Source organism: Dreissena polymorpha, chromosome 2 (assembly GCF_020536995.1).
Source record: "Dreissena polymorpha isolate Duluth1 chromosome 2, UMN_Dpol_1.0, whole genome shotgun sequence".
NCBI lineage: Eukaryota > Metazoa > Mollusca > Bivalvia > Myida > Dreissenidae > Dreissena > Dreissena polymorpha.
The window spans coordinates 29068064-29081479 of record NC_068356.1 but is presented as its reverse complement, the minus strand read 5'-3'; the positions used below and the strand labels follow the sequence as shown (position 1 = coordinate 29081479).

General features: G+C 36.5%; 1 protein-coding gene across 1 annotated transcript; it reads left to right on the top strand.

Moving 5' to 3' along the window:
* Positions 1 to 7622: 7622 nt before the first annotated feature.
* Positions 7623 to 13336, top strand: LOC127866407 (neuronal acetylcholine receptor subunit alpha-10-like). Its single transcript, XM_052406909.1, has 6 exons — positions 7623 to 7783; positions 8037 to 8081; positions 8440 to 8543; positions 10385 to 10615; positions 10864 to 11177; positions 11504 to 13336. Exons 1-6 carry the CDS (start codon positions 7700 to 7702, stop codon positions 12178 to 12180), a joined length of 1455 nt encoding a protein of 484 aa, XP_052262869.1. The 5' UTR covers positions 7623 to 7699; the 3' UTR covers positions 12181 to 13336.
* Positions 13337 to 13416: the final 80 nt, after the last annotated feature.

Genomic DNA, 13416 nt, shown 5'->3' with positions numbered 1-13416 from the left:
GCTGTTTGTAAAACATGCATGCCCCCCTATATGGGCTATAAGTTGTAGTAACAGCCATTGTGTGAATACGTTTTTTGTCACTGTGAATGGTGATGGTGGTGGTGGTGGTGTAGTAGTAGTAGTAGTAGTAGTAGTAGTAGTAGTAGTAGTAGTAGTAGTAGTAGTAGTAGTAGTAGTAGTAATAGTAGTTGTAGTAGTAGTAGTAGTAATAGTAGTAGTAGTAGTAGTAGAAGTAGTAGTAGTAGTAGAAGTAGAAGAAGTAGTAGTAGTAGTAGTAGTAGTAGTAGTAGTAGAAGTAGTAGTAGTAGTAGTAGTAGTAGTAGTAGTAGTAGTAGTAGTAGTAGAAGTAGTAGAAGTAGTAGTAGTGGTAAAAGTAGTAGTAGTAGTGGCAGTAGTAGTAGAAGTAGTAATGGTGGTGGTGGTGGTGGTGGTGGTACTAGTAGTAGTAGTACTAGTAGTAGTAGTAGTAGTAGTAGTAGTAGTAGTAGTAGTAGTAGTAGTAGTAGTAGTAGTAGTAGTAGTAGTAGTGGTAGTAGTAGTAGTAGAAGTAGTAGTAGTAGTAGTAGTAGTAGTAGTAGTAGTAGTAGTAGTAGTAGTAGTAGTAGTAGTAGCAGTAGCAGTAGCAGAAGCAGTAGCAGCATTACAAGACCAATACTTAAGAATGATCAAATGGGAAAAGGTAACCTAGCACTGGCAGTAAATATGGGGCTCATTTACAGGTCAGATTTGGAATCTCTGCTGTAAAATGAGATTTTGAATGAATTAAAGGAAGGCAAATCTGTAATAAAAAGAACATGCATAAACCGTAGTTGTTTCCCTTGTTTGAACCATGCTAAATCCTTACAAGTTTGGAAAGATTTGGATGAAAAATTTGGACTTTATTGCATAAACACCATTTTCTCAATTCAAGGGGAGGTAATTCTGTACTTCATGGACCAATAATGCTCATTTTTTGTAGGGTTCGTGTCCTCATTGATATAAAGACACTGTGCAAATTTGGAAAGGGTCGGACAAAAAATGTGGAAGATTTTTGAAAGTTTTCACAAAATAAGCAAAAACGAATAAACATGCAAAGTTCAACGAGCTCCTGCGGCCATGTTTTTTGACGAATCAAATTTCTTTGAACAACTTTTTCAGGGGAGCCTTCAAAGGTCATCCCTCTGAAAATTTTTGAAAATCTGATGAGCGGTTTCTGACAAGAAGATTGTTTAAGGTTTTTACCATATATGGTCATGGCGGCCATCTTGGTTATGTGATCAATTTTTTTTTAACAATTCTTTTGTCCCATGACCTAGGGATGCTTCACATGAAATTTAGTTGAAATTGGCTCAATGGTTTAGTAGAAGAAGATGTTTACAAATTGTTTACAGACAGACAGACGGACGGACGGACGCCGGACGCTGAGTGATCACAATAGCTCACCCCGAGCTATCGCTCAGGTGAGCTAATAATCACGATTATTTTTATGCAACTCACCGCGCATTGCCACTACCGTGCGATTATTCCGTGTGCCTTGCGGCGCATCTGGAATGTCAGTTGTCTACTTGCGTCGCTGTAATATCCCAAAGAAAAAGTACAAGTGAGTTAAACGCGTGGAATACATTCGCAAGTGCAACCAGCGTACACGAGCGATTTCGAACGATGGATGATTGACGCAAGACAGAGACATCAACTTATTGTCTTGCGACGGTCGTCTTGTTATCGAGGAAAACTTAAAAAGATGTGGTCGTCAAAGGTCTGACAGACGTTTTTGACCAAAACTCCGACACAACCCGGTTTTGTCCACGGCTTCTGTCTGGGGTTAATATGTTTTTGAAAATTTTATCATCGGTAAGTGTTCCCACATAGAACACGGGCGTCATTTTGAGATGACAAAGGTTCTTACTTATTTCAGTTGTCACAACTGTAGAAAATAAAATATAAAAAGGCGCCGTCCGGTAAGAAGCTACCCCTGTCTAGAAATGAAATCACGAAAACGTGCGTGACTTTATGTTATTAGACCCATGTTCACATTACGTTACTGCAAGTGTAGGTTATGAATACGATCTATAAATTACAAGTACGCAAAACAGTTAATTGTTTGCATGTTTAACAAAACAGAGTAAAAACGTGTGACATAACGATATATGCATATTGTTTATTCTTATGCTGGAAATTAATAAGAAGATATTTTAATAATATGTACATGCAATGTTAGGATGAAGTTTGAAAAATTGATTATGGAAGTATGGTTTCATTTCTCCATTGTAGTTCAATTATCGGGAACATCTGTTGACATGGTCTTAGTTCTTGATTAACAATTGGGCTCGTAGGTCAACATTACTTCAAACCAATACATAATTCAGATATGATAATTATAAAAGGGTAATTCCAATTTCCACAGGTACATACGGATACAAGTTCGGATTGAATGTGTATCGGGGTTTACATAATTGATTATAGAAGTGTAAGGTTTCACACTACTAATGTGGTTTGTCCATAGAGAACATCTGTTTGTATGATCAAGTATGCTAATGAAATGAGGTCTCCTGTTCCCAAAGTGATAATTGTGTATTGCACTCTTCTGCTGCGACATGTGATAGATGCATGAGCATCCATCCAATCAACAAGGGTTATTCGAAGGGGTGGGTTAAGAAAATCGGGGGAAGAGTATCAGTTAACCAATCAAGAATGGGATAAGTCATATCTAAACTTTATGTTTATTTTTCCTCATAATAAAAATGCTGTGCAGTTGTTGTAAGAGGATTCTGCGGTGAGATTTGAAAGTCTGCGGTGAGAGTTGTCACGTTTTCTTGACGGGGTGGCCATGTTGGCCGCCGCGCTGCAAAATTGTACTTCATGAACATTAGAAGCTTTGTGTTAGAAATAATTTAACAGAAATACATCTCGATGAAAACAGAAATGAACTTTGTTTGTTTCTGTGTATTATCCACGAACAATAGGTAATTACGCTACAAACGAAAGTAAATAAGCTGCGAGTAGATAAAATGAAAATACACTGAACTTGCGAAACAATTAATCCCAGTTTATTTCAATGTAATACCAGTTAATGGAACAAAAAATTAGGAAGCAGAAGGTAAAGTGACAATTTGCTGGCATCAGTGGTATGTGATTATGTTTAGTACATGTAGTTCAATTCATCACTCAGAGATCTTATTAGTTGAACATATAATGCGTTAAGAAACAGTCTCTTTATTGTTATGTCGAATATTTATTGTATTATTTAATTATATAAAAGTGTCTGCGCGTTTCTATTGACAACCGATTTTAACCCATTTATGCCTAGCGTGTAGAAAAAAATGCCTTGGCAAACAGCGTAGACCCAGATGATGATGCGGCGTCTCATCAGGGTCTGCGCTGTTTGCTTAAAGGAATTTCTGGAAGAAATATTCTCAATATAGAAATAAATCTACTAGACATCCCTTATTCTGGAAATAAATTGATCCAATTAAGAAGGATGGGATAGTCCACTAGGCATAAATGGGTTAATAATATAATATAAAGATGATCACCTGACTACCAGCTGTTTGCATGCCCACTCTGTCACTCTATAATGGGGCCTTCCATAAAGTATGTCACGCTTTTTTTACCATTTTTAAACCCACCCCCTCCCCCTGTCACAAACTGTCACAAAATCTTGGTCTCCCCTAAAGTACGTCACAAACTCACACTTTCGAACATATTTTTTTTAATTAATACCTATATCAAATTCAATTCGTCTTATTTTGACAAAAAAATAATTCAAATGTTTCACAAATGTTTTGAAAATTATTTTTAAATTCTACTAAAGAAATAATAAATAACTTACAAATACCTTTTTTTAAATAAATGTGTGACATCACACATGGCCTGACCCTCCCCCTCCCCCATGTCACAAATTGTCACACTTTCTTACACCCCCTTCCCCACTTGGAGCGTGACATACTTTATGTCATGCTTGTTTCATCTGCCATATTTCTCTATATTATTAAAATAACCGATAGCGTTAAGGATTTTTTTTGCAATTCTTGGAGAAGTCTTCAATAATTCAATCAAATATCCGATCAGTATTGTTGATTTAAATGCAAACCCATAAGATGAAACACAAAACCAACTTGTCGTTTGCTATTTAAATGCAGTATACATTATTATTTTAATTACCCGAACATTATTGTTTTAATAACGATTCCTTTATTTTATGTTTGTTTTTATTTCCTGAAACAATGCAATACTTGTTCAGTTAGTCACGGAACATAAATTAAGACTAAACAATTTTTCTTTAAAATGTTAAATGTCGATAAGGTTGAATTCAGTGTAACCTTTGAAAACAAGAGTTTGTTATCATAACAATCATCGTGCGAGTATTTGTCGTTAATACTTTTGATACTATTGTTTCACCAGGGTCTGAGGCTTTACTTTTTGAGATCAAATTTCAGTTTCTTGTAAAGCTGATCAATTGTTCTTTTAGCACTCACTTGCCATTAAATAGTTGATTGTTTTATTTGGCACGTAATTGGAAGCAAAACCAAATGTCAAAGAGTTAATCGAATTTCATTTGTCATGTCCGTTTTTATGTTTTAAACATAACAAAAGAATGTTTATGTTGATTACACTTATATTTAAAAACGTACATGAAGTATGTGCGATAGATATTCAGTGATTGTAATTCAGTGAGATGACTATATTGCAAAACTATAAACATGATGGAAATGAAGCTTTACTATTTGAGGATACTATATTTTGGTATGGATTTATGTCTTGTTGTCATTCAAACTCATTATATGTTCCGATATGGGATTGTACAAAATGTTAATAGGTAATAATAACTGCACAGTATTAACGTAAATGCATAATATGTAGCATGGACCAGCTACTTTTTCACGAAAGTACAGCACTTGTTATAAGCAAATATTTCATTGAATTAAATATCTTAAAATGCATCAATACGCAATAACAGTAAGTTGTGCTGACGCCTTTACTGGATCAATCTCGTAAGATGTATTTTGCTGCAAGATGATTGTACATTGCGTTAAATAAGTAGTATCCTTATTTTGCTTGTCTTTTCCAAGTAAGTATAGTAAAAATGCATGCCTGTGTAAATCTGGTGTGATAAAAAATTACTTAAATAATCACCATTTAATAACAATTAATTTCATTACGTAAACAAAAAAAAGATAACATGTGTTTAACCTATTCGATAACGATAAGAAATGAAGTCTATGATTGATGTTGTCATATCCTTTTATCTTCCTTGCTTTGTTATCTCTTGCGCAAGTTTAAACGCGTTTCCGTAAGCTAAGGTAGAATGGCATTTCTGTAAGTAGCCGAATGTAGAATTTCAAGGGGATTGGAGAAGGAAACATACAGAGTCTATATATTTATGTTGACATGACTTATGTTGGGAAAGCGAAGCAAAATCGTTTACATTTTTGCGATATGATTTAATTTCACCTTGCAAACAGTTTGATTAACCTACGTGTTGGTGGAATTGTTTTAAAATAGGTAGATCAATTCTTATACAATAAAAACACATAGTTATTCATAACAAAACTTAATGAACTTACTTGCGTCTTCTGACCAAACTCGGATCTTTATTCAGTACTTAAGAAAAACAAAATATAATGTTTATTATCATGGTGTTCATCTTTTCTTCAGAAATTATCTTTTGCCATTCTGTAACATGATAGCAATAAATCAAGGTCATGTCAATCCGGGTGACAGACCTACCATTGTTTTAATCACACTTGGTTTAAGTAATTATGTCAAGCACAAATATCATATGCCAACCTTTCTTAAATATTATTTTATAGCCGTTTCGTTCGAAAATCGTTATTATATATAATAACCAGTGCAGAATTTAGTAAGGAGCTACTGCGTCCGCTATAAAGTCACGTAAGGTTTCGTAGTCTCATTTCTCGTGTAACTCCATATCTGAGTATACAGATGCAAAGGCATTATCTGGAGCTGCACTTTTTAAATATATCCATAGGCACATTTTCGCATGACGCGGCTTATTCAAAAAGTTGTTATCTACCAATTAGATTTTTTTAAGTTTAGTCTCTTGTTTTATTTCAATAAAACTGTCAAATCAAAGTACTGACAGTACTGGTGTGACGATGCTTTTAAAGAGGATGGATATTAAAGCATCAATTTAAGTTAATCTACATCACCACAATTGTGTATGTAGGTACGAAAAAAGTTTGGGTACGAAAATTTTGGGTACGAAAAAATTATGCCAAAACAAATTTAGGTACGAACATAATTTGGGAACGAAAAAAAAATTGGGTACGAAAAAAATGCATACGAAAAAAAATGTGTACGTAAAAAAATTGGGTAAAAAAAAATCGGGTACGAAAAAAAATTTGGTACGAAAAACATTGGGTACGAAATATTTTGGGTACGAACAAAAAAATGGGGGTACGGGTAAGTAGTACCCGTGGGACACTTGACCCATTCAGCGAAACTGGGAGGCGGGTTACATTTTCGATCAAATCTAAAAATAACTATATTTGGGGTTTCCCCGGCGTCACAGCGTTTGAAGTGCCACCAGGCACTTTCGTGTCTGGTTCCTGTCCCGAACCTCTCGATAAATTTGAAAGAGGACGGGACCCAAGCTGCCTTTACCTTTATCAATGATAATCAGCGAGGTATGCCGATTGAGAAAATTTAGCTAACTCAATCGGACTGGCTCGGTCTTTTACATAGGTCGCCATTGTGAAGAGTTTTTTCATGGTATGATAACTTAGACGAGCTACTTCGCTGTTCATTCAAAGCAGCATCGTCAAAACACTCTTTTGTATCGCTTACCTACTTATAGTGTACTGAATTCAACAAAGCGTGGCAGTGACAGGAGTTCTAATATTAGTTAGATACAAAGTTAAAACTATAAAGTACAACTATATTTAACCAACATATTTTTATGCTCCCCGGATCGAATGATCGGGGCATATTGTTTTTGGCCTGTCTGTCGGTCTGTCTGTCTGTCTGTCTGTCTGTCTGTCTGTCTGTCTGTCTGTCTGTCTGTCTGTCTGTCTGTCTGTCTGTCTGTCTGTCTGTCTGTCTGTCTGTCTGTCTGTCTGTCTGTCTGTCTGTCTGTCTGTCTGTCTGTCTGTCTGTCTGTCTGTCTGTCTGTCTGTCTGTCTGTCTGTCTGTCTGTCTGTCTGTCTGTCTGTCTGTCTGTCTGTCTGTCTGTCTGTCTGTCTGTCTGTCTGTCTGTCCGTCCGTCCGTCCGTCCGTCCGTCCGTCTGTCTGTCTGTCTGTCTCCCAAAACTTTAACCTTGGTTAAAGTTTTGCGATAACTTTTGCAATATTGAAGATGGCAACTTGATATTTGGCATGCATGTGTATCTCATGAAGCTGCACATTTTGAGTGGTGAAAGGTCAAGGTCATCCTTCAAGGTAAAAAGTAAAAAAATACAATCCAAGGGAAGTAATACGCTTTAAAAGGGACATAATTTCTAAACCTGCCAAATGATATATTAAAATATTATTTCAAAGCGGCGCAATAGGGGGCATTGTGTTTCTGACAAACACATCTCTTGTTTGGACAATAAATTAACTTTTAATATTTACTATTGTTTGAATATCAATAATTGGCGATGATTCAAACAACTGACAGTTTCAATTCACAGTTTTTCAGATCCTATTCGTAGCTCGTCCCGCTGATTCTACGTACAGCAGCTTTTATTCCTCGACATCGAACCTGCGATCTGCAATTATTATGGCGGGCTATAATGCCAAGATCCGACCAGACGCTCTTGTTAACGTCAATATTTCATTCGGCTTGACCAATATGAACAGTCTGGTAAGGGAACGAATATAACACATTAAGCGTTTAACATAACTTTCATATCACACTACGACATAATCTTTCGATTGAAACAAACATATTTGAGTGATTAATATCGTCGTCAACCTATATGAAGCTTACTAGTATATACAAGTGTTGTCATATATCAGACAGATATTTAAGCTATACAATATAATCAATTCCCAAATTGTATATACTATCCTGGCGAGGACACAATGCTCAAACCAGCTGTACGTTATTACTTCAGGACACCGAGACAAAGATCATGTCAATAACAGGACTGTGCACTGTTGTAAGTAGGGAACTCAATTTAAAAAATAGTACTTTATTACATGCCTTGTGCATAAACCTGTATCATCGTATATAACAATTATCATGGATAAAAATGTTAGAATTATTTTATGAAATTTTATAGAAATGCCATACTTCAATCACAATCTGTTGTTCAATGTTCAATGCCATGCAAGTTCGACCGACCATTACAGATTTCTGGGGAACAATAAATAAATTAAATGCATTGAATCCTCATCTATTTGAACCTTTGAAACTACTTCAAATCTTTCACTTACATCAAACTTATTTGAATGTGATCTTACTTATCGTGATACTTATGTGTTATTTTAACAACTTTAGAACGCATTAATTGTTAGGTCTGGCAAGATATCGACCGGAAATGGTCTACAGTTACATTCCCGCCATCAGTACAGTATTTGTCGTCTGAAGTCTGGATGCCCAATATAATGCTCGAGAACACGTAAGTTTTGATTACGGGGCGTATTATAAGATCACCCTTGGCGGGCGGCGTCCACAGCAGTGTCCGCTCTCTAATTCAAATAGTTTTCATCCGATCTTCACCAAACTTGGTCAGCAGTTGTATCTACACAATATCTAGGTCAAGTTCAAATATGGGTCATGCCGGGTCAAAAACTAGGTCACGGAGTCACTTAGTGCATTACAAGGATTAAGTAAGGTGTCCGCTCTCTAATTTAAATAGTTTTCATCCGATCTTCACCAAACTTGGTCAGAAGTTGTATCTAGACAATATCGAGGTCAAGTTTGAATATGGGTCATGCCGGGTCAAAAACTAGGTCAAGGGGTCACTTAGTGCATTTCAAGGATTTAGCATGGTGTCCGCTCTCTAATTGAAGTAGTTTTCATCCGATCTTCACCAAACGTGGTCAGAAGTTGTATCTAAACAATATCTAGGTCAAGTTCTAATATGGGCCATGCCGGGTCAAAACCTAGGTCACGGGATCACTTAGTGCATTTCAAGGCTTTAGCATGGTGTCGTTCTCCAATTGAAGTAGTTTTCATCCGATCTTCACCAAATTCGGTCAGAAGTTGTGTCTAAATGATATATAGGTCAAGTTCAAATATGGGTCATCCGGGTCAAAAACTAGGTCACGAGGTCACTTAGTTCATTTCAAGCATTAAACATGGTGTCCGTTCTCTAATTGTAGACATCCGTTGCCACTCAAATGGTAAAGTTGTCAAGTTGTCAAAAACCTTCAAACGGGCGTATCTTGTGACAGTTTGGTACTCTTGTTAAACATAACATGCCAATAAAATCTCTTTTCGATATTTTCCTAAACCGATTTAAAGATTTTTTCCAAAGTTCACACGAATTATCATTAGGTGACCCTCTTTTGACAAATTGTTCAAATTGTCCGCTACAAATGTCGGTCACCATCGCTGAAATAGATTTTAAAATAGTAGACAATGTCCGCGCAAACCGAAATGTCAAGACATGTGATGTTTTGCTATGTACCATCATATTGTCGTCAGTCAATATTGTTCATATTGTTCCCATCGGGTCACAACTGGTCATACATTTACATTGCAAAAAATATCAATGTTCAGGCGTTTGGTATTTGAGATATGACATTATATTGTTATCGTCAACAACAAAAATGAAATGATGTCAGACTCTGTGTTTTGCATCAGCCACCCATTGTATGCCCAATCCATATTGGTGTCGTGGTCTTATGTGAGCCTCTCTGGGTCATCCGGTCCACAGTGTAATTTATTTGTATTCGACTCTATCTGTAAAGACATGACAGTAGTATTTTATTAAACTACAACACAATTGTATTAGTGAAGTTGATCTTGAAATACTAATTTGCAAGTAATTTATTTCCAATGAAGTAGACGGTGTTAGTAGGTGTTACCTGATTTATTTAAGACTTTTATAAGATCAAACTTAGTACTGCCTTGCACAGTTTCCATCTATAGCGGAGTAATACAGCTGTTGTTAAAAAAGCAATACCCACAACACACCTATTTAGCGCTGACATACATACATTTTCATTGTTTAGCTCACCCGAGTGATAAATTCTACATGAAAAGTCGATTTTGTTAGTGTGTTGTAAAGTCTTGACTAACAATATCCCAGCTTGGGCAACAAATATTTAAACACCATAAAGAGATTAATGTGGATTAATTAGAAAGGTTATTATATCATTCATTAGCACGCGTGTTCAAGGCTAACATGTTGGCAACTACACAGGTGATATCGTGGGACCAAGCTGGTCATCCTGTTTATGCAGTCATAATACGTTTGTAAATTTTCATTGAGCAGTTTTGCGTAAATTGCAGAGTGGATTCCGACGCTACTTTACAACAAACAAACTCGTTGGTGACACTTTACTATGATGCCACATTCATATGGGAATCTGCGGTACGCACCAAACTGTTCTGTGAAGCCGACACACGCTACTATCCGTACGATAAACAAACTTGCAGACTCACCCTGTCAGCGCGACCTTACACGGCGGACGAAATCAGTCTTTCTGCATTTGAAGACGGCGTGAATTTGGACTTATATCAGTATGTAGACATTTATATATTCATGAACTAAATTTTTCTCCCAACGGAAATGGCGACGATCTTGTTAAGGTCATTGATAAATATGATGTCAACCCTGTTTTATCTTTTAATTGAACCCATGAGTTTCCACCAAATACACAGTTCTATATATTCGTAAAATTACCAACAATTGTGTTTTAAATTATTTTTCGTAATTTTACTTTATCATTTCTTTTCAACTTTGATGTAACCAAAGCGTGTTATTTCAGAGAGAACTCTCAGTGGAGAATTCTCTCATCCTCCGTATCCAAGAGCGAGTACGAGACATCCTCTGCCTCGCACAGCCGTAATTTCTCGCGTCTGACGTACACCCTACGGCTCCAGCGCTCCGGCTCGGCCCTGTACGGCATGACGATCTTCACGCTGATTATACTGGTGTGTGGCCTAAGTCTCCTGGCGTTCGTGGTTCCCGTGCAGGGCAACGAGAGGCTGGCGTACACCATCGTGCTTCTGTTGACGTACATCATCATCTACATCAGTGTACTCGATGGCATACCCGAGCCGAGTCAAATTTCTGTGCTTTGTAGGTGATCCTTCTGAGGCTAACTGTAGTACGAATACCTCATGGAACATTAAATGCAAGATGTGTTGTCGTTGGCAATCAGACAGTACATTTTTATTACTCGTAATTAAGTGATTCTTGTATTGATATGATGACCGGCATGTGACCTAAATTACACGGGTTCTATACGCACTCGATAATTATTTCAAAGATATTTCCAAGTACGTCGTCTTTTGGTTCTTTTCTGGAAACGAGATGAAATAAATAAACTTGTTACTAATACGTTTATAACCATACACCACAGGGATAGGGAACATTTATAATTTCATATCGATTATATTTTGCAGCTGTGTATATGCTGACCGTGTTGGTAGTGATGTCTCTTCAAACGGCAAGTTCCCTCTTCAGTCTGTGGATTTGTCATCGACAAGGCATCCACGAGATGACCCCACTTGTGAAAGGCTTCATTGGCAGACTAGCACAGTTCACTTGCCATCCCCTTGATATGGCGAACAAATCGTGTGAGCAAACACCATCTAACGTACGATTTATGAGCGCGAAACGTACGTCGACAAACCAAACTAATACCGCACCAGATCGGACTGTTGATTCAAAGTCCCATCTTACAGATTTTACGCATTCGCATCCCGTGGAACTTATCAGTATGACTACAAATCCTAATGGAACAAAACCAACCGCCAATGGTCTGCTCCACACAAATCATAGGCGAAAGTTGTCCCCGCTGAACAGGGTCCATCCTTTGACAGGGGATCAACTCGTCAATATGTCATCGGTGCGTCCTGGTAGCGATAGGCCAGTGGTCCGCCCTAGCAGTATAAAGACAGTATCCCGACCAAGCACCACCGGCTCAGTGACGTCCTCAAGGGAACGTCAAGCGTGGCCGGAAGGCTCGCCATCTTGGGTCCAGTTGTCGTTCTGTTTGGATAGGCTGTTTATGTTGTTTTTTCTGGTTGTACATGTGTTGGTGCATTTCATACTGCTCATAATTATGGGGTTAGCTTGATCAGCTCTCTCTGAGACATACATATTAAATCAGCTGTGAAAAAAACGAGCTTGATGAATGTGGTTTTGTCGTCCCAGATTAGCATGCGCATGATGTAAAGCTAATATAACACGCAAACACTAAGTTGCACGTCACAATTTGCTTATTCAAACTTATTACTTCGCTGTACATCAACGATGGTATTAAAAAAATAATATTTGAAGTTTTGTAAGTTACAGTACACAAATGTGTTTATAATAAAACATGTATGTATTAATACATTAATGTGTATATAGAAAAAAACATGGTTAATAATACATGTGTGTATGTAAGAATCCATGTGTATATAATAATACATATATTTTATTTTCGAATACATTAACTTGTATACAATAATACATATATTTGTTTGAAATAATATGTGAATTGGTAGATAAAATACGATTATTGTGTCGACTTTTTAAAAACGTTTGGTTCAAATGAGGCAAACATAAAATAGAAATCGTCGCATCTCTGCCCTCTGAAAATATAATTAATGCAAACTTACAGACAAATACACGTAGGGTCTTTTGTCTGTAATGCGCATTTGTTTTGTCTCATAGTATAAGAGTCCAATGAGAACCTGAACAACAGGTACCATTTGCGAAACTGTTCTTTTTTATACCTAGAACTTGACAGTTCAGTCTAGTATATTTTTTATTGATCTTAACAAGATTGTTTTTTCATTTTTGTGTGATTTTGTCCAAGGTTAATTCAACGAAAGTTAAAAAGGAAATACAACCATGTATCAGCTAGGATTGTGCATGCTGTTTTACATACCAAAACGTAGGAGAAAAAAATTGATCGTGGTTACTGTGGTCAGTTGAAATAAGTCGTAACAAAATACATTTTTTTTAAATTTGGTTTGAAGTAAGTTTTATTTATTTTATTATTATTATTACAGTATTCTTATATTTATACTTTCTAGAGTATTCAGTTTTCTTTAGTTGTGTTAGAATCTTCACATATTGTAATGTAGAAATTTAATATAGGAATGTGTTTTGATTAGGTTTTAACAAAAGCTGTACATGTCGTATTTGTATGAACGAGTATCAATACAGCTTTCATGTGTTCTATTTCAGTGAGATATGTATGCTTTTAGACAAACAGAAGTCTGTGATATGATTCATTAAATCGAAAATGCAATTAACTTACTTTTGCTTTTTGTAGTGCATCCTAACAAAACGTTCAATATATATAGATATATTGGTAATGTAT

Coding starts and splice junctions, on each gene's coding strand:
- LOC127866407 (XM_052406909.1), top strand. CDS start 7,700: ATGGCGGGCTATAATGCCAAGATCCGACCAGACGCTCTTGTTAACGTC. Junction 8,544..10,384: donor AATATAATGCTCGAGAACAC/GTAAGTTTTGAT, acceptor CGTAAATTGCAG/AGTGGATTCCGACGCTACTT. Junction 11,178..11,503: donor GAGTCAAATTTCTGTGCTTT/GTAGGTGATCCT, acceptor TATATTTTGCAG/CTGTGTATATGCTGACCGTG.